Consider the following 21,252-nt stretch of genomic DNA (forward strand, 5'->3'; position numbering starts at 1 on the left):
ACGGGCCCGCCTCCCCCAGCACAGGGGCGGGAGGAAAGGACTTGGAAGGACAGGCAAGCAGAACAGCCAGCTCCCCACAGGGACTCCACTCCCCACGTCCAGAGTCCCTTGGCATTTCTCCCCGGGCCACCCCCACTCCTGGGTTGCATGGGCAGGGCAGGGCAGGGCAGGGCCTGGCCGGGTGCCATGGCCTTCCACCGGGCCGCCTCCCTGCCAGGAAGTGTGTTCCTGTGCCTGGCGCCGCAGCACCAGCCTCACACTCCTTCCCCATCCCACCAGCCTTAGCCGGACAGAGAGTGACTCATCCCACATCCGTCATGCCCTGACACGCCCCTGACCCCCCAGACTCGGCTCCTCTCCACTCCATCTCTGCACTGCACTGGCTCCCTGAGCGGTGCCCACCCCCACGCTCCTACCTCAGGCTCTGACGCTTGTAATCCTAGTACTTGAGAGGCTGAGACAGGAGGATCAAGCAGATTCGAAACCAACCTCAGCTACTTAGTGAGGCTCTCAGCAACTTAGTGAGACCTTGTTTCCAAGTAAAATACAAAATAGGTCTGGGAGTATAGCCTGGAGGTAGAAAGCCTCTGGGTTCCATCTCCAGCACACACACACACACACACACACACACACACACACACACACACACACACATCAAATAAATAAAAAAAATACACTGGGTGTGGTGGTACATGCTTGTAAACCCAGCATTTGGGAGGTTGAGACAGGAGGATCCAGGTTTTGGTCAGCCTCAGCTACTTAGGTGAGACCCCGATTCAAAATAAAGAATTTTAAAAAATAGAACTGGGAGTGTAGCTCAGAGGTAGCAAGCCCCCGGGTTCAATCCTCAGTACCAAAAAAAAAAAAAAAAAAATATATATATATATATATATATATATATATATATATATATGAACACCCCTGGGTTCAATTCCTAGTAACACATACACACTCACACATGTATGCACGCACACATACATACATACATACACACACACACACACACACACACACACATTAAATAAACACAACAGTAGTTAACCCAGACCAGGCGCCCTGCTCTTTCCATCCATATAGCCATTCCTTACAAGAGCCTTCCAAGGGAGATGATTACTACAGATAAGGAAGGAGACTGAGGCTCAGAGAAATTAAGCGAGGTGCCTAGGGCTACATGGCAGGTGGTAGTGGACTCCAAAGCCTGCCTTCTCAGGGGAGCTGTGCATTGTGTAGGACTTGATTTACAGTCCTATGACCCGAGAGTCCAGGATCTCTGTCATTTACCAGCTGGCTGGACCTGGACAAGCCCCTCTGCCTCCCTAAAACTAGTGGGTCAGAGGCACCGCCTCAGAGTCTTTGCAAACTTCCCAGGACGGCGCCCCTGCCCTCCCTACCCCCTGCCCCAAGGGCACTTTGTAAAAGCTGCCCCTTCTCTCTGGTCCTCTGAAAGCCAGGTGAAGTGGGCAGGGCAGGATCATTGTCCGGATGCCTGCCTATGGACAGAGAAACCATAGGAAGAGGGGGAAAGGCTCACCGGAGGCCCACAGGTTGATGAAAGACCTTTGTTCTCAGCCTGTCTACCTGCACCTAGGCAGGGCGATCCCGCCCAGATAACGCAGCACCACAGCGCCCCCTGGAGGCTTCTCAGGGACTCACCACCCTGCAACCCGGCAGGCTTCTTTCCCCTCACAGGGACCTCTTTTTATTTTATTTTATTTTATTTTATTTTATTTTATTTTATTTTATTTTTTTGACAGCAGGAACAGATTTATTTGGAGATAAATCTGGAAAGAGGTACCTAACCAGAAGAAAGAGAGTCCACGAGAATCAGGGGCCCCTGGCTTACAGACCAAGGGTGTTTTATGGGGCATTGGGAGGGAGGGATAGTTACAGCTGTAGCTTTACCCCAGGGCTGGTCTTGACAGAGGGCTGGACAGGTAGGTTTATGGGCCGGGGCAGGGAGATGGTTAGGGTCACTTTTCCCACCATTGCCAGAGTTGTTTGTCCTCTGCCTCCTCCGGTCAGACCTCACAGCTGCACTTCACAGCGCCCACATTCCAGAGGTTTTATTATATTTATATTGGGAAATGGGCAGCTGGGTTTTCTCTGGCTACTTCCTGCATGAGAATGATACAAAGATGGACCGAGGGCTAGGAGCTGTGTTGCAGGCACGGTGAGGGTCTTCAGAGGTCTTGTGCATTTGGGAGGAGGATGTACTGGCCTTTGGTCGGCAAGAGAAGAACCCCGTTAACAGAGCGGTTAGTGAGTTTTTTTGATTTGTGACCTAATCAGGTTGATTATGCATAGCCCAAAGAGTAGGATGAGGAGGAGTAAGGAGTTAGAAAGGGCAAGAGTGATGCCATCCAGGAGGAACCATACCCAAAGATTCCACTTGATTGGCGAGTATTGTCCAGTTGTTTTTACATATCACATATTAAACTAGCTAATGCTTTTGAATTATCAGTAATATTAAAACAACACATCCCAGGAAATTTCTGACATCCCAAATGATGGAGGAAGAGCAGGCGATCATTGCCCTATTTATGTTATGGGAAATATGGACAATGGAAGAAACGTGAAAGGCAGAGAAAGCAAAGCAGGGTAGAAAGGAGCACATTTGGATGAGAGCATCCAGGGGAACGTGTGACAAGGTTGATCAGAACCCTCTGGAGCTGGAGGGCTGAAGGAGTCTGGTTATCTTGGCTCAAAGTCATTCATGGTGGTTCAGTAACATGAAAAACTGTTACAGCCACCCAGACATCTCGCCATAATGATTTTGTCATAGCCCATTACCTTGTGCCATCCATGTCTTAGCATTTTAAGTTGAAGGCCAGGACCTCTTTCTGCAACCCTGACCCAGCCCAGCACTGCTACATGGAGAGGAACCGTCAGAGGGAGCCTGGCTTGTCCTGGACAGACCCTGTACTCCAGACTCCTCCTTGGCCACCCTACGGCAGAAAGGGGCGTTGATCTAAAAGCCCCAGAAGGGCTAGCGGTCCAAAAGACCTGGGTTCCTCATGTGTAACCCTGAGCATGTGCTTTTTCCTGGTCAACAGGGAGAACTGCTCTAGGGAGCGGAGCTTGGTGCCCAGCTATAAAATTATAGTTTATCTGACACTGAATGTCTAATGTGTAAAATGGCCACAAGGGGCCGCTGTAGCCACAGCTGTGAGAAACCGGAGTACACTGCCTCTGTGAGCCCCTGCAGAAGGTCAGCCCAGCCCCCTGCCTGTGGGTACCAGCCCTGCTAGAATCACAGATGTTTAAAAACCTCCCAGAACATGCTGGTCCCCTCTGTCCATAGCTCTGCTGGGGATAGAGTTGTGTGTTTGTGTACTGGGGACTGAATCCAGGGCATGCTACCTGTGAGCTACACCCCTAGCTGTTTTTTTTTTAATTTTTTTGTTTTGAAACAGGGTCTCCCTAGGTTGCTAAGAGTCTCACCAAGTTGCTGAGGCTGGTCTCAAACCTGGAACCCTCCTGTCTCAGCCTCCCAGGTACTGAGATTATAGGCATGTGCCACCATGCCTGGCTGGGAGCGGAGTCCACTGGAACCCTTGGGAAACACAGCTATGGACACCTGGACAAACCAGGAGCCGATATCCAGTGAGACCTAGGAGCATGCCTAAGTCCCTACTTGGGGCTAGGACGGGTCGCCTGAAGGAAGTCCCACCAGCCTAGGAATCCTGTGCCTGTGGGCTCTAATCCTGACTATCCATCTCCGACTAGCTGTTTGTCCTTAGACAAGTGGCTATACTTCTCTGAACTTCAACTCTGCCAGAGCCCACTTATGGGAGGGCATTCTGGAACAGAGCTCCGTTCTGATCCTGGGGGTCCTTCACCAAGCCCTCCCCCTTTGAAAGCAGCACCCTACACAGACAGGAAACGTGAGCACGGGCAGCCCCAGCACCTCCGGGCAGCCTCCAAGATCACTCCAGAGAGGTGACGTGAGCGGTTCCGCAGGCTAAACACAGGAGGCAACGTTAAGGCCGGCCACGCCCCACACATGACTTTTAACATCTCTTCACCCTCTCCTCTCCGGCCTTTGCAGATGCATCCCCTCCACCCTTCACCAGCCTTCACTTTTCCCATTCTCTCTGCTTCCCCTTAACCCTTTCTCTTCCTGGCCCTCCCCAGTCCACTTGGGCCCCCTTGCCTGCATACCTCCCCCCCTGCAGCCCTCAGCTCACTGGACTTGGTTTCCCTTCACCTCTGTGTCCCTGGTAGGAGGTGCGGGCCAGGGGGACAGAGACCATGGGCTCACGGAGTATTTGTGGACCACACGAGTGGCCTGGGACCACGGTTAGGGCCCAGGTGGATGCCAGTCTGCGTTACAGTTCACATTGCTGCAAGAGCAGCTTTGAGGACAGTCACTCTACCCCCACCACCAGCCCCATCAGCTCAACTCCACCCCCTGGTATTTTATAGGCTCCGAATACTCCCTGTTCGCTTCCAAGCCTTCCTGGGCTTGCCAGACTTTCCCTTTGGAAATTCCAAATTATCTCCCAAACAAGAACAGGAAGGAATGATAGATTTCATTTTGTTTACATTTGGACTGAAGAGAAAACTGGAACAGCTTTGCCCTGGGGCTGAGGGGAGCTGTGACATCAGAGAGACATTTGAGGGGCCCATGGGGAGGAGAAAACGTACGGGAATGCATGGATTTTTGTAGTTGTTAAGATTGATGAGTTTTAGAGCCATAAATCAGCAGAGTCAGTCAGAGGGTCCCCAGCCCCCTCTCCCTATTTCTTTATCACTCACACTGCCACAGTGACAAGTGTCTGCCCTGATCAGAAGCTGAGGGGGGTGCTGGGAGGTGGGGGACGGAGAAGGGAGCTCTCCCCACCATTTCCCATACGCAGTTTCCACTGTCACAAGCAGAAACATAACTGTGCCCCCTTGTCCTGTTCTGCTGTGGAGCTGGACTGTTTGAGGAACTCTAAGAGGGCATCTTCAGCAGAGACCCTCCCCATCCTAGAGGCTCCATCCTAGAGGAGGGACACCCATCAGGGATTCAGCAGCACAGTTCATGGTCAAATCAGTCTGGGAATTTCTGAGTACTGTAACCTCCTCCTGGAAACTCATAAAGCACTTTCAGAAAGTCAGTGCTTGCTGGGCATGATGGCGCATGCTTGTAATCTTAGTACTTAGGAGGCTGAGACAAGAGGATCACAGATCCTAGGAGAGCCTCAGCAAGTAGTGAGACTCTTAGCAACCTAGCAAGATAATTTTTTGTTATTGTTGTTTTTGGGTTTTTGTGGGGGGTTTTGTGTAATTTTTTTTTTTTTTTTTTTTTTTTTGCGGTGCTGGGGATGGAACCCAGGGGCATTTTACTTCCAAATTAATACCCTCAGCCCTATTTTTTATTGTTTATTTTGAAATGGCGTCTCACGGGGTTGCAAAGGGCCTCACTAAGTAGCTGAGGCTGTCCAAGAATGGGTGATCCTCCTGTCACAGCCTCCCAAATGCTGGGATTACAGGCGTGTGCCATGATGCCCTGCAAGACCCTGTTTTTAAATTTTTTTAAAGGCTAGGGATATAGCTCGAGCTAGAACGCCCCTGGGTTCAGTCCCCAGTACAAAGACAAACAGAACTGCTCGGCTTGTTTACTGTCATGTTTCCCACTGGATTTAATCTCAAGATCAAACTTTTGTTATGTTTGGGGGTGATTCTATATTTATCAGCCCCTCCTCCCCCAGGGAACATACCCTGGAAAGTCTGGAGGCCCCAAAAGTACAGGAGGAGCTTCAGTTAAAACTATTTAACTATTTAACTGGCAAATGCTTGTAATCCCCGCGCTTGAGAGGCTGAGACAGGAGGATCGCGCAGATTCGAAGCCAGCCTCAGCTACTTAGTGAGGCTCTCAGCAACTTAGCGAAACACTATTTCCAAATAAAATATAAAATAGGTCTGGGAGTGTAGCCCAGAGGTAGAAAAGCCCCTGGGTTCCACCCCCAGTACCAAGCGCACACACACACACACACACACACACACACACACACACACAGAGAGAGCTATTATGCTATATATATATATATATATTTTTTTTTTTTTTTGGTGGTACTGGGGTTCCTAGAAGCCCTTCTACCTTAGGGCTACACTCCCAGACCTATTTTATATTTTTATTTGGAAACAGGGTCTCTTAAAGCCAGTGAGGCTGGCTTCGAACCTACGGGATCCTCCTGTCTCCGCCTCCCAAGCGCAGGGATTAGAAGCATGCGCCACCGCGCCCGGCTCACAAAGCTATTATGAAAGACATGCTTTTTGCCCCTTGAACATGACCATGCTAAGGATTTTGAATTTTCTTGGTTTTCTTTGTTTTTACCCGAGGCTTCCATTAGGAATGACAGGCATTCCTTCGGAAAGTCCCAGTGCGTGCCAGTCATGCCGAGGGAAAGGAGGGAGGCAACGTGTCTGGGCCCGAGCGAGGGGAGCAGAGCAGGACTCTGGGGTGCGGCTGCTGGCGAAGGCCTCCTGGAGGAGACCCCGGGGCAGAGGAAGCCTCAGAGACTGGGCACCATGGGACTCTTCGTGGCTCGGGGAGGCAGTGGAGGCCAACCACTCCAAGGCCCTCTTTCCTTTCTCGTCCCTTCACCTTCTTTCACACACATTGAAGACCTCTGGTCAGGAAACTGAGGCTCAGAGATGAAAAAATACTTGGGACAGGGACTCCCCATTCATGTGTGGCTACTTGCTTCCCAAAAAGACAACTTCCAGAAATTGTCTGCCTGTAGGAAGTGTTCATCTCGGTAGTCGGTATGTGCCCCGTGATTGCTTTATACTGCGTGTGTGTGTGTGTGTGTGTGTGTGTGTGTGTGTGTGTGTGTTTACTGGAGATTGAACCCAGGGACATCTACCTTCAAGCTACACCTCCAGCCCAATTGGTTTTGTTGTGGTACTGGGGATTAAACCCAGGGGCATTCTATCTCCGAGCTATACCCCCAGCCTGATTTTATTATTTTATTTTAAAACAGGGTCTCACTAAGTTGCAGAGGGCCTCACTAAGTAGCTCAGGCTGTGAGCCTCCTGTCTCAGCCTCCCAAGTACTGGAATTACAAGCATGTGCCACCACATCCAGCCCAATTTTATTTTTTTATTTTTGAAACAGTGTCTTGCTAAGTTGCTGAGTCTGTCCTAGAACATGCAATCCTGTCTCAGCCTCCCAAGTACTGGGATTTCAGGCGTGTTCCACATTGCCCAGTTTATTCCTCTGTGTGTGTGTGTGTGTGTGTGTGTGTGTGTGTGTGTGTGTGTGTGTTCTCCTGGGGACTGAACCCAGGGGCATTCTACCTCTGAGCTATACCCCCAGCCCTATTTTATTTTTTAAATTTTGAAACAAGGTTTTGCTAAGTTGCTGAAGCTGTCCTTGAACCTGCGATCCTCCTATCTCAGCCTCCCAAGTACTGGGATGACAGGGTTGTGCTGCCACGCCCGGCTCCTTGCTATTCTACCTCTGCTCTGTACAGCTTCTCCTGGGTCTCATTTCTTCTTGCTGCTGTTTCACTTCCTTGAACTTCCCTTTGGGTTTCATAGAATCCCCTCAGATAATCCCAGTGGTTCTCCGGCTAGTGGGAGGAGAGGAGAAGGGGATTGATTGTGTTCCTGTTTGGGCCTGAGAAGGGAAGAGCCCGCGGCCAGGAGAGTGAGCCGCAGCCTTGACAAGTAGGAGACTCTGCAGGGAGGAGCCTGGGAGATCAAAGCTCTCCAGGTTTATGAGTGGCAGAGTAACAGGACACTGGAGCCAAAAGGATCTTCAGAGACCATCCCTCCTTCCTCCCACCATCATTCCTCCACCGTCTGTTCATTCACCCTTCCCTCCCTTTGACAAACGCAGACCCAGGGCTTTCTGGCCAGGGGGGGGGGGGCTGAGTTCCCAGGAAATAAGGAAATAATCTGTCTGGACAAGGTCACCTGTCTTATTCCCAGTGATTTGTTACAGCTGTTGCTTCCCACAAAAGTAATTTCAACAGCCTCTCTTATGATGCTTGCTGGCTTCCATGTTTATTGGAGGGTTCATCATTGTTTGAGACCATTTGAGGGCAAGAGAAAAAGAGCACCAGCTTTGGAATCGGGCCACACAGGATTTCTCTCTGTTGCTGGTCACTTATAAGCTCTGTGGCCTTAGACAAGTCACTTAACCTCTCAGAGCTGGAGTTTCCTCCCTCTGTAAGTTGTGCATAATAATTCCAGCTTCAGCGGGTCGAACATCCCTTATCCAAAGCCTGTCCCATTGCTCAGGAGCCGCGTGATCTTTTCGGTGAGTCATTTTAACCTCTCTCAAGAAGTTTCCAAGCTGGGTGTGGTGACGCATGCCTGTAATCCCAGCATTTGGAAGGTTGAGACAGGAGGATCACGGTTTGCGGACAGCCTCAGCTACTTAGTGAGGCCCTCCGCAACTCAGTGAGACCCTGTTTCAAAATAAATAATGGAAAATAGGGCCGGGGGTGTAGCTCGAAGGTAGAATGTCCCTGGGTTCCATCCCCAATACAGAAGAAGAAGAAGAAGAAGAAGAAGAAGAAGAAGAAGAAGAAGAAGAAGAAGAGAGGAGGAGGAGGAGGAGGAGGAGGAGGAGGAGGAGGAGGAGGAGGAGGAGGAGGAGGAGGAGGAGTTGTTTCCCCACATGGACAAAATGAAAACTATGAACAGTGTCATGAGGTTATTGTGAAGATTGAATGAGGTAATATGCATGCTTAGCACAGTACCTGGCACACAGTAAGTGTTCAATACATGTTAAGGTTCATTAGTCCCTGCCTCTTCCTCTTGTAGACAGTTGTCCTTATCCTTAGTCACCCAGCTCTTCTGAAAAGGATTCACCACCTGGTGTCTGTGCCTCTCCCATGCAGGGCCAGCAGTGAGCCTTCTGGCCAGAGCACAGGCACAGGGCCACGGCCACGCCCCCCCAGTCAAACTGTCAGCAAGCCTGCAAGCTGGGAGCTGATGTCCTGAAGAAGGAGGTGCCTGCCCAGTGCCATCCATTCGATCTATTCGGGCAGGAATGACCTCAGAGACCTCCAGCTTCTGGGAGCAGCAATGCCGGAGGTTTGGTGGTAGTTTCAAGTGGGACATGCTACCAAATCTGTGCCTGCAGCTGGCGGTGAGAGCTGGTCTTCCTCAGGCTGTGCAGAGCCTGTGACTTGCTGACCATCTCTTAACAAATACAGGTTTATAGCTTTGCAAGTAAAACTGAGGAGAGTTTTTTTGTAAAACTGAGGAGAGTTTTTTTTGTTTGGTTTGGGGTTTTGGTTTTTATTTATTTATTTATTTATTTATTGGGGTACTGGGGATGGAATCCAATGACATTTGACCTCCGAGCTACACCCTCAGCCCTATTGTTTTTATTCTTTGTTTTGAAACAGGGTCTCACTGAGTTGCAAAAGGCCTCACTAAGCAGTAGCTAAGGCTGTCTTCGAACCTTGATTCTCCTGTCTCAGCCTCCCAAATGCTGGGATTACAAGCGTGCGCTACCACGCCTGGCTGTTTTTTGGTTTTAAGTTGAGGAATTAACCCAGGGGCGTTCTACCTCTGAACTCTTTTCATTTTTTTGCTTTTAAAACAGTTTCCCTAATTTTCTGAGGGTCTCACTAAATTCCTAAGGCTGGCCTGGAACTGACGAGAGACTTTTAACGGTTCTTAGTTTGGGCATCTGTCAGATGGAAAGGGATTCAAGCCACAGCTGACCCCTCCTCTGCCACCCCAACCACCCCACCACATCCTTCCCATCTCAGTGAGGACAACTCCTCTCATCCATTGCTCAGACAAAACGCTCCGAGACCCTTGACACCCTCCTCCCCACCCCTATAGCCTGCAGCCTGTGACAAGCAGTCCTGATGGCGCTGCCTGCAGATTACATCCAGAATCAGCTGCCTGTGGCTAGCCCCACTCTGAGTGGTGCGTCTCCCTCTGGATCCCCTCCCTCCATCCGTCTCTGAGCGTCTACCAGGCCCCCCCAGCCTCTTCTCAAATGGCAGGTCACTCCACTGCCCAAAGCCCTGTGTGTTAGTCATGACCCTCAATGCCAACTGCCACACCGCCTCCAAAGCTCGCTGGCTTCACACATGGAAGACAGCGTGTGTCTCCATCACAAAAGGCGGACTGATGTGGAGCCAGGCATGGTGGCACACACCTGTAATCCCAGAACTTGGGAGGTGGAGGAGACCGGAGGCTCACAGGTTTGAGACCAGTCTCAACCACTTATTAAGACCCTGCCTCAAAATAAAAAATAGATAAATAAACTAGGACTGGGAGTGTAGCTCAGAGGTAGAACATACCTGGATTTAATTTCCAGTATCAAATTAATTAATAACAATATAATAATGTAATATAGATAGATAGACAGACAGACTGATGTGGTTGTTCCAGTAGGCAGCTCTCCTGAAGGCCGCCTTCTAAGCAATGAGCTGAGCCATCCAGGCTCCTTCTGTCTTCTGGCATCGGCCGTCCTAGAGCCGTCTGCCTTTACCCACGCTTTTTGTGGTTCCCTGAGAGTGAATGCCATGTTCTCCACAGTGCCCTCCAAGGTCCTCCATGATCTAGCCCACCCCTTTCCTTCCTGACCTCATCTTCCACCACTGAGAGTTCTCTCGCTCTGCTCTGGCTATACTGGCCTCCTTCCCGTTCTTTCAGCATGCCAAACATGCTCTCACCTGGGGCCTTACTTACCTCCAGGGCCCTGGACCTGGCGTGACTCCAGCTACTGGCGTGACTCCAGCTACTTCCCTGTCCCGCGGCCTCCCTCCCGCTGCTGAGTCGTGCTTGCCTGACCTGAGCCACCCTATGGAGCACCAACCCCATCCTACCGGAGTGCTCCAACCCCCTTACCATCCCCTAATTCTTTCTGCGCTTATCACCTTCAAATGTATTATTTTCGCATTTACTACATTTATTGCCTTTCCCCTCCTCTTATCTCTAATGTAAGCTCTGCTCGGGCTGACTCTTTCTTCTCTCACTGTCTCCCAAACACCTAGAACCGTGTCTAGCATTGAAGGAGCTTAATAAATATTTATACAATAAACGTTGTTGACTGAATGACATGAGAATCAGATTGGTTATCTGGCCTGGATAGAAAGCAAGATCCAGCCAGCCGTGGTGGCTCATGCTTGTAATCCCAGCATTCAGGAGGCTGAGACTGGAGGATCACAGTTCGCGGACAGCCATGCTACTGAGTTAGGCCCTCGGCAACTTAGTGAGACCCTGTTTCAAAATAAAGAATAAAAAATAGGGCAGGGGGGTGTAGCTTGGAGGTCAAATGGCCCTGGGTTCCATCCCTAGACCCACAAAAAAAAAAAAAAAAAAGAAAGATCCAGCCACTATTCGAATCTAGAAGTCTCCTCCTCCTCCTTCTTCTTCTCTTCCTCCTCCTCATCCTCTTCCCCCTCCTTTTCCTCCTCCCCTTCTCCTCATCCTTTCCTCCTCCTCCTCCTCATCATCATCATCATCCTATTATTCCTCCTCTTCTTCCTCATCCTCCTCCTCATTCTCTTCCTCCTCCTCATCCTATTCTTCCTCCTCTTCCTCCTCCTCTTCCTCCTCTTCCTCTTCCACCTCCTCCTCCACATCCTTCTCCTCTTCCTTCTTCTTCTTGGCAGTACCAGGAATTAAACCCAGAGCCTCACTCTACCACCCCTGACCTACCTTCCTGGCCCTTTTAAATTTTTATTTGGAGACAAGATATTGCTAAATTGCCCAGGCTGACCTCAAACTTGCGATCCTGCTGTGTCCCATCAAGACAGCACCTAAGTTAGTGTGTGGATAACTGGGAGGAGGTATGTGTGCACCAGGACCAGTAATCTCATCTTAGAATCCCACCTACCATAAAGTCTGCATTCCCTCCCCTTGAAAATAGGCAGGCCTGAGACTGCAGTAAAATGTGTGTAACTTCCAAGCCAGGCACTAAAGCAAAACAACTCCTTCCTGGCTCCTTCTCATTGAGGACATGTGTGTTGGGATGTTGGAGCCATCATGTAAGGAGTCGGCTGCCCTGAAGCTGCCCTGCTGGAGGGATCACATGGAGAGTCTCTGAAGAGATACAGAGAGGTGCTCAAGGAGCCCATGTGACGGCAAGGGTTCAGCAGACTCCAGACCACCCTGGGGCCACAGTGACACCCAGGGGAGCAGAGAGGACCTGTCCCCAATATGCCACTAAGATCGCAGATTCTTAGGTAAAATGCTGTTGTTTTAAACCTCTAGGCCTCTGTGTGTGTGTGTGTGTGTGTGTGTTACTGAATATTGGGCACAGAGGCATTCTACCTCTGATCTATATCCCAAGCCCTTTTTTTTTTTTTAGGGGTCTTGCTAAGTTGTCGAGGCTGGCCTCAAACCTGCCTCCTAAGTACTGGGATTACAGATGTACACCACTATGCCTGGCAGGCCTCTAACCAAGGCCTCTACCAAGCTTTTGAGGTAGCTTGGTAAGCAGCCACAGTATCTGGAGCATAGGCAGAGGGGACTATTTGTCCCTAGCTTTGAAAAGAAGTGTTTGACCATCAGGCCCAATGAGAGTCTTCGGAGAATCTTGAGGAATGTTCTTTCCCTTGGAGCACCTCTTTTATGCCTATATTTTCATCATCTGGGAAATCTCCCAAAACATAAAGCATATCACCTTTTGCCTTATTTCCCTCCAGAGCTAACACACGACCTGCTAATGGTCTATGGTAGATTGCTTGTTGAAAATGGCCTTGATCATTGCCCTCCCTATACCCGGGCCCTTTACCACGTGACTTTGCAGCTTCTTACCTCAAGAGAAGGAATCTGCTCCCTCCTTCTCTGAAGTCTTGGCTGCATTGCGTCTTGCTCTGGACAATACTGTGCAGTTGAAGTGACTGCTCTGCCCTGGGCCTCAAGCAGCCTCGCTTGCCTCTGCTCGCTGTCTTGGAACCCTGGCTCAAACTTCATCACTGGATGAAGGTGGGAGTCCGACAGCCCATTCATCCCATCGTCCCAACCAGCTTCCAGCCAACCCCAGAGGCAGAGCCACTTAGCTGCCACGCAGCTGACCACAGGTGCTAAAAAGGAAAACAGAACCTCCCCGTCTAAATTGCCAGCTGCAAATCATGAGCCAGGTAAATAGCTTTTCCAAGCCACTAATGTATGGGTTACTTAGTCACCAACAAAAGCTGATCCTCCCTGTACCTCCATTCCCACTTAGTGTCCAAAGATAAACAGGTCAAAGTCCAACTTTAATTTGCAACAGGAAAGCTTTATTAAGAATTCAGAATCAGAAAGGGAGTGGGGTCACCCCCCAGACTACACAGAGGAAGGGCGCTCTCCCTGAGCCCCCAGATCATCAAAGCCCAGCAGCGGAGGCAGCCAGTGGATAGCCAGAGGCACAATGCCAAGTCGGTCCAGTCCCAAATGAGCACCGAGGATGGATGCCAGCTGGTCCTGATGCCAAGATGCAGTGAGCAGGCTTCATCCGGGGTCTGCCCGCCTAGGGGCCGGTCAGCTGTGGCTGGGTGGGGCAAGTCAACCAGGGGTCTAATATCGCATCTGTTGTTCTGTGGAGAGATGGAAAGGAGATGAGAGTGAGAAGAGAAGGACTTGGAGGAAGACAGGGAAACTGAGAGCAAAGGGGCCTGAAGCTTAAAGAGCTGTAAAAACCTAAGCTAGAAGGGAAGGACCACAGGGTCACCCAGCCTGTGTCCCCATCTAATTCTGAATCTCTTCCACAGCAACCCTGGTCAGCCCTCTCCATCTCTGAGGATGTAGAGCTCCTGGGGAGGCCCCTTCCAACATTCCACAGTTTTGTGAGTGAATTCTTTGGATATTGATGCAAAGATGGCCTCACCCCAGATGCACATTTATGGCCCTGCAGTGTACACAAAATACATCAGACACCCTTTGGAAGGACAGTTCCCAGGTGCTACAAGGCTTCTCTTGCAGCTAAACATTCCCCGTCATGTTACTCAGCCTTTTAAGCATAAGATTATAGTACATTTTTACCTTATAAAATTGAATGCGTACATGGGGAAATTCTTCCTGACCTAGAGACTACCTCACCCACAAGACTCTTTCTTAAATTTAGACGATCATGATTATTATATACTTCTTTTGGTAGTTACACCATGTAATGCTTGCGTAAGCTGACCGCTGACTAAAAGCCCTGAATCTCTTTTCCACCTGACCTGGTGTTGATCCAAGTCCCCCATCTTTGTAGTGGTAGAAGGTGCCGGTTGGGGAAACTCACAAAACTGAGTCCTTCATTTACGAGTCACATGCCCTTGAGTAAATTATCTGTTCTCTCAGAACTTCATTTTTCTTACAATGAGGATAATTGAAAAAAAAATCTACCTCAGAGAAATATCGAGAAGTGCACATTTTCAACTCATCTTCTCTATGACTGAGACTCATGCCATGTATAGAGTTGCTCCTGACCTCATCCAAGGTTGTTGAAAGCAATGATCAACTCAGAACCAAGGATAGGTTTATGGAACTCAGTAAAAGCCTCCCTAGAACCTAGTTCTGATCAGAATATGTATTCTCCAGAAAGGTTCAAAGATACACGAAAAGGGGTGGTTGCCTGATAGGTGCAAGGCCCAACATCACAAAAGGGAAGCTGGTTCCTTGCCTCTTCCTCCACCCCACAACCTAGAGTTGTGCCTCCCCACCCCACAGACTTGAATAACCCCTCACCTTGTATATCATCGCGGACACCAGATTTTGAGGCAGACTGAGAATGGGATGACCTTCCGCTTCCTCCCTTGGATCCGCTTCCTCCTCCGGAAATACTTCCTTCACCGTAGCTGCCCCCGCTTCCTCCCTTGGATCCACTTCCTCCTCCATAACCTCCTCCACTTCCTCCTCTGGACCCACTTCCTCCACCATAGCCTCCACTTCCTCCTCCGGAGCTGCTTCCTCCACCGTAGCTGCCCCCACCTTCTCCCTTGGACCCACTTCCTCCACCATAACCACCTTCACTTCCTTTCCTAGATCCACTTCCTCCACCATAGCCTCCACTTCCTCCTCCGGAACTGCTTCCTCCACCATAGCTGCCCCCACTTTCTCCTCCATAGCCACCTCCACTTCCCCCACCATGTTTGCTTCCACTTCCTCCTCCAGAACTGCTTCCTCCACCATAGCCTCCACTTCCTCCTCCAGAACCACTTCCTCCACCATAGCCGCCTCCACTTCCTCCTCCGGAACTGCTGCCTCCACCATAGCTGCCCCCACTTTCTCCTCCATAGCCGCCTCCACTTCCCCCACCATGCCTGCCTCTACTTCCTCCTCCAGAACTGCTTCCTCCTCCATAACTGCCTCCTCTAGATCCACTTCCTCCTCGTCTTCCTTTGCCACTTCCAAAGCCAATCTCTCCAGCTCCAGAAGAGTCACTGAGAAATAAAGAGAACACAGAGACAAAATGAGTGGACTTGGGCAGACTCTTAAGTTTTGCTTCCTGGGAGGCAGAGGACAGAGGCTGGGACAGCACCACAACTGGGGAAGGGGACTGCAAATGGGGCTGTGGCACTTTCCCCTCTCCAAAACAGAAGGCAGCTGCTTCTGTCATTGTTGCCATCCTCATTTCCCAAAGTCCAGATGCCCTGAGGTCTCCAAAAGGATGAAGGAGTCCTCAACCCACCAGATCCCTGGAATAAAGAACTTCCCTATCCGCCTCTATCCAGAGGGGCAGAAGTAGTCTTGGAGGCCTAGGGAGTCCTAGGGGTTCCACAGAATCCTGGGGACTTACAAGTCTTCCTGGCCGCCTTCAAGGAGACTGCGGTAGGTCTCAATTTCCTGCTCCAAACGTGTCTTGATGCTGAGCAGGGTGCTATATTCCTGATTCTGGCACTCCATCTCTGCCCGGGTCTCAGCAAGCTGGGCTTCCAACTCACTGATCTGCTCCTGAATCTGCTGCAGCTGGCCACAGTAGCGGTTCTTTGTGTCTTCCAGGGACTTCTCCAGGCCTGATTTCTGCAAGGCAAGAGGGGGCTTTAGGAGAGCTGCTATGTCAAGGATCCTTTCCTTCCAGCTCCTAGAGGTCATGCACAGGCGTCCTTTGCCCCACCCTAGCAGGAAGTCTGCACTAGGACCACCAACCGTGCTGAGCAGAGTCTGCAGCTCGATCTCCAACTCCTGGGAACTGTGTCGGAGCTCGGTCACCTCCTTCATGTTGGTCTGCATCTCTTGGCTGCTACTTGTCACCTCCTGCTCGATCTGCGTCATCTGCAAACCCAAAGACTCAGTTCAAACCAGGCATGGCCAGGAGCTTCGGTGGGGAAGATTCTGCCTCCCCCGCCAGGATCTGGCTGAGCGGCCCTTCATGTTCTCTAAGCCACCTTATCTTCTTCCACCTTCCAAACACACACACACACACACACACACACACACACACACACACACACACACGCCAGGCCTTTCTGTGCTGGGTTCTACGCTAAGCTTTGGAGACCAAGGAAGAGAGTAATCAAAGGGCTTGGCGCAATATGACAGACACGCTAACAGAGTAGCAGTAGAGTAAGCCATCCAGACTCTGCTTCTGTTCACAAACACTAAGAAACTACCAGCTTCTCAAGAAAAGCAATCTTGTTTGGCTCATCTCTGAAATGTTCACACGTCCCATAAAACCCGGCAGCACTGAGAAGCGCTCCACCATCACGCCTGTGCAGCGAATGGAGACGGAGGAACGACCTCCACTGGAAGATGGCTGGACAACAGCCCGCACTGATTGACGGAGAGGTGGGAGGATGAAGGGATGGGGAAGGGAGGAGTGGGGTGGAGGAGCGCAGGGGTGCAGGGGTGGGGGACAGAAGGTCGGTGGGCAGCCTGCCCTGCTCACCTGGGTCTCATATTGCTGCTCGATCTCCTTACGGTTCTTAGCAATGATCTGCTCGTACTCCTGGCGCATATCATTGAGGGTCTTGGTGAGATCTTTGCCAGGGGCCACGTTTATCTCCACATTGACATCTCCATCGTTCTGCCCGGTCAGTTGAGCCATCTCCTGCCAGAGAAGAAGGGAGTCAGGAAGGGAGGGAATCCCTTCCACCACTTTTCAGCCCTCTCCCGCTGAACCCTCAGGATACAAAAAAACAAAAACCAGAGAGACACAGTTGTGAAGTCAAAGCCCTTACTTAGCACTGCATATGGCTAGTGGGGGAGTTGGCAGTGTCCTGTCAAGAGGGAAGTGAGGGTGTCTCCTGGACAATGCTCCCTAGCTCCCCTGCTCTCTCTGCCTTTCTGTCCCAGATGAGCCATGGTAGCAACACCTACTTCCTGATGATTCTTCTTAAGGGCCATCAGCTCCTCTTGCAAAGACTCATACTGGATCTCCAGGTCAGACTTCTCCATGGTCATATTATCCAGCACCGTCTGCAGGCCATTGATGTCGCCTTCCACTCCTTGCCGCAGGGTCTGCTCCATCTCCAGCCTGCACACAGATGGGGGAGGGAATGATCAAGAGGGCACAGGGCCCTACAGGGACCTCCGGAGTGCCGGGGATGGGGCAGGATTGACGGCAGGAGAGGGAGAAAGGGGCAGGACTCACTTCATCCTGAAGTCATCCAGTGTCATGCGAGTGTTGTCGATGTCCAGGAGGGTTTTGTTGTTGCCTACTGTGAGGCCCACAATCTGAAAAGGAGAGGATGGAGTGAGACCCTGCTCCCCTGCTGAGACCGGACAGAGCCAGAGGCAGGGAGAATCCCATCCCAGATGTTCAAGGGGCAAGGAGAGGCCAGGCAAGGTGGCCCCAGCCTGGAATCCCAGGACTTGGAAGGCTGAGAAGGAGGACCAGAGGTTACCAGCCTCCGCAACTTAGCGAGACCCTGTTGCAAAATAAAAAATAATGAAGGGTTTGGGGTATGGCTCAGAGGTAGAATGCCCCTGGATTCAATTCCCAGTAATACACACACACACACACACACACACACACACACACACACACACACAGCCAGAGGACCTTCCAACAGCTAGTACATGGCACAGACCCCCTAACAACTGTCAAAAACATGTTCATTGTGGCTTTCATTCATTCAGTCAGCAAATATTTGAAGATCTTTTGCAAAGGACACTGTAGAGTTTAGATTAAGGATAGACTGTCCCTCGAGGAGCACACCACTAAGTACAAAGTCCAAAGTGACCTACAAGAGTTCAAGGAAAGGAAGGCTGGCCAATGGCTATGGGGAACCCAGAGAGACTTCAGGAAGGAGATGGCTAGTGAGTTAGGTCCTGAGGATGGCTACGATGAATGAACAGGTGGAAGAGGTTGGAGTAGAAAAGCAGGACATCTAGACGCATGAAGGCGGGAAGCAAGAGGAATGGATGGGATGAGAGAAGAGCCAGTCTGCTGCCCTGCTCTCCTAGGGACAGAGTTCTCCTTGGGGACAGAGGCTAAGCCTGGCACATCAGTATGTCTGCCCAGGGCCACTTTGAGGGCAGTCACTCATTGAGCTGCGTGGACAAGTAGCTGCACCTGTGGATGGGTGGATGGATGGACTGAGGAGTTCTACATCCCTCCCCGAACTCGAGATCTTCTCCATCACTTGAACAACTAATATATGCATATATATATATATATATATATATATATATATATATATATATATAATCTCAGTCCAAAGAACCTGAAAAGACCAAGACAAGCCCCTCAAAGAGCCCAAGGGAAGTAGGGGGAGAGGGACAGGATCGACTTGAGGCCAGGCCAAAACTCGGCTCCACATCTGCTCCCAGCCTTGCCCACATCAATCCAGGCCTCATCTCTGCTCTGCCCAGATTCTGAAAGTTGGAGATGTGGTGATGGAAACCAGAGCAAGGGTCAAAGTCCCAGCTCTAGGGTCTGCAGGAGTAAATCGCAAGTTTGTTTCTGATGAAAGTTGAAAGTTTCCAAAAGATGGGTTCCTTGGCTATGGTCAGAGAGAGAGAGAGAGAGAGAGAGAGAGAGAGAGAGAGAGAGAGAGAGGTTGAGATTGAAGTTTGTATCCTGAGCCTACCTGGTTCTTGAGATCATCAATCGTGTCGTTATAAGAGGAGTAGTCCTTGTGGGAGCCGCCAGGCCCCTGCTTCTCATACCACTCCTGGATCTTCCTCTCCAGAGCGGTATTGGCCTCCTCTAATGCCTGCACTTTATCCAAGTAGGCAGCCAGCCGGGAGTTGAGGTTCTGCATGGTGACCTTCTCATTTGTATTCAGAATGCCACCGTCGCTGCCTCCGGCACCACCACCGAAGCCACCTCCGTAGCCCCCAGAGCCACCATAGCCACCTCCAAAGCTCCCAGAGCCACCTCCAAAGCTCCCAGAGCCACCTCCAAAACCTCCTCCAGAGCCCCCAGCTCCACCATAGCCACCGCCAAAGCCCCCAGAGCCACCTCCGAAACCTCCAGAGCCCCCACCGAAGCCCCTGGAACCACCACCAAAGCCACTACAGGCACTCCCTGAGCTGAAGCCGCCCCCGGAGCCTCCACCGTACATGGAGCCAAAACCACCGCCGCCTCCCCTGCCGGAGGCCCGAGAGCTGCCTCCATAGCCGCTGGAGGAGCTGAATCGGCCCCCTCCGCCAGCACCCCCGGAAGAGCTGAAGCGGCTGGAGGAGGACCGCTTGCTGCCCCCGCTGCCCCCGCAGCTGCCGCGGCTCCAGAAGGATGAGGTGAACTGTCTGCAACTCATGGTACTGCCTGCCGTTCTTGCAATAGGAAACAGTCACAGGAGTGCTGCTGGGTACAGAGCCGTCCCCAGGGCCACCTACTTATACCCCCAGCCGAAGGTGGCACGCCTGGGTGTGCCCTCGGTCGGTGCCAGCCTCCCCCCACAGACTCGAAGGAGGCCTGGGCTTCGGGAGCAGCCCGCTGCCCCAGGCTCAGCGTCCCCTGGTGACTGCCCTCGGCGACCCAGCCTCTCTCCATTGTGTGGGATAATTTGATGATATTAGGCTGTCAAGGGCACCATAAATCAGTTCTGCCGCCAAGGGGGTGACCTACATCCTAGAGACTGGTGTCTCGCTGACCCTGACAGCAGGTCTGAGACTCGGCCCCCCTGGAGTAGAAAGTCCCTAGAACAGAGACCTCTCCCCCACAACGCCTGTCACTCTCTGCACCCCACCCCGCTCCCACCTGGTGCCCAACTGGGACAGCTGGGAACTGAGGTACTAAGTTATTCTGGAGCCTGGGAGAGGCACAGCTGGGGACCCACGGACACCTGCCAGAGTACGCTGGAAGCTCGGCACCTGCCCTCGCGGAGCCCCTGAGGGGAACCTCAATTGTTGCTTTCTGGATTCTCAAGGCTGACAGGGAAGGTGAAGGGTCTGCCCTTACACACCAGTTTGCTGAAGAGACTAGTGACATGCCAAAAGATGGGAACAGGAGTAGCGCAGCAGGTCCGCGGGCGCTCCCGAACACAGAGCCACACTCACACCGGGGACCTTGTGCCGCCCATGCTCCTGACCGCTGAGCAGGAGCACCGTGGCCCGACCGTCCCAGTCCTTCTGCAGGGCCAGCGGCGGGGATGGAAGTGACCTTGGTTGAGTGCCTACCCGGTACGGAGCCCTAGGAGGGGTAGGATACAAACATATGACCTGTCACCTTGCCTGGCCTCTCCTTGCCCTTTGAACATCTGGGATGGGATCCTCCCCACCTCTGGCTCTGTCCGGTCTCAGCAGGGGAGCAGGGTCTCACGCCATCTGGCTGCACCTTCCCTCTCACACTAATCTCCATGGCTCCCCCCAGCAGACAGCGGGGGGCCTCTCCTATGCCTGGGCCTGCTCGTTTTACTCCTGGCACACCCCAGTGCACAGCACCTTGTCTGGTCCAAATAGGATCCTGGCATTCTACCTGGCAGAAGCCCCGATGCGTATTCTGGTCACCAAAGCCAGAGAGAGTGGTAAAGGAGGGGCCCTGGAGCCAGTCGTCCCAGGCCCACGCTCACTAGCTGTGTGACTTGGGCAAGCTCCTTAGCCATGCTGGGCCTTGGTTCCCTCCTCTGTAGAACAATAATATTGGTAACTTGCCCATCTCCCAGGAAACGACACGTGGGAAATGCTCAAGAGGTATTAGACTGTCTCTGATCATCCAGCCCCCCAAGCCCCACACAGCTCATCCTCCCGGGCCCTTGGCCATCTGCTTCCAGTGTGCTCCCGCCTCTCACACGCCCCTCACTCTTCCCGCATGGCCGCTGGGATGCTCTTTCATGTATGTATGCATGCAGGAATGTGTGTATGTACGTATCTATGTGTATATGTGTGTATGCATGTGTTTATGTGTATGTATGCATGCATATGTGTGTATCTATGCATGCATATGTATATATATGTATTTATGTATATACGTAGTGCTGGGAATTG

General features: G+C 51.5%; 1 protein-coding gene across 1 annotated transcript in view; it reads right to left on the minus strand.

Moving 5' to 3' along the window:
- Positions 1-19,583, minus strand: part of LOC308275711 (uncharacterized protein) — a gene marked incomplete at both ends in the record, with an annotated part of 74,392 nt that extends 54,809 nt beyond the window's left edge. The window contains 7 exon segments of the mRNA XM_080714063.1: positions 14,807-15,320; positions 15,677-15,900; positions 16,027-16,152; positions 16,766-16,927; positions 17,197-17,353; positions 17,471-17,553; positions 18,912-19,583. Of these exon segments, the coding sequence (XP_080570189.1) occupies positions 14,807-15,320; positions 15,677-15,900; positions 16,027-16,152; positions 16,766-16,927; positions 17,197-17,353; positions 17,471-17,553; positions 18,912-19,583 (1,938 nt within the window).
- Positions 19,584-21,252: the final 1,669 nt, after the last annotated feature.

Source organism: Muscardinus avellanarius (genome assembly GCF_963383645.1).
Source record: "Muscardinus avellanarius genome assembly, chromosome: 16".
In the NCBI taxonomy this organism is placed as follows: domain Eukaryota; kingdom Metazoa; phylum Chordata; class Mammalia; order Rodentia; family Gliridae; genus Muscardinus; species Muscardinus avellanarius.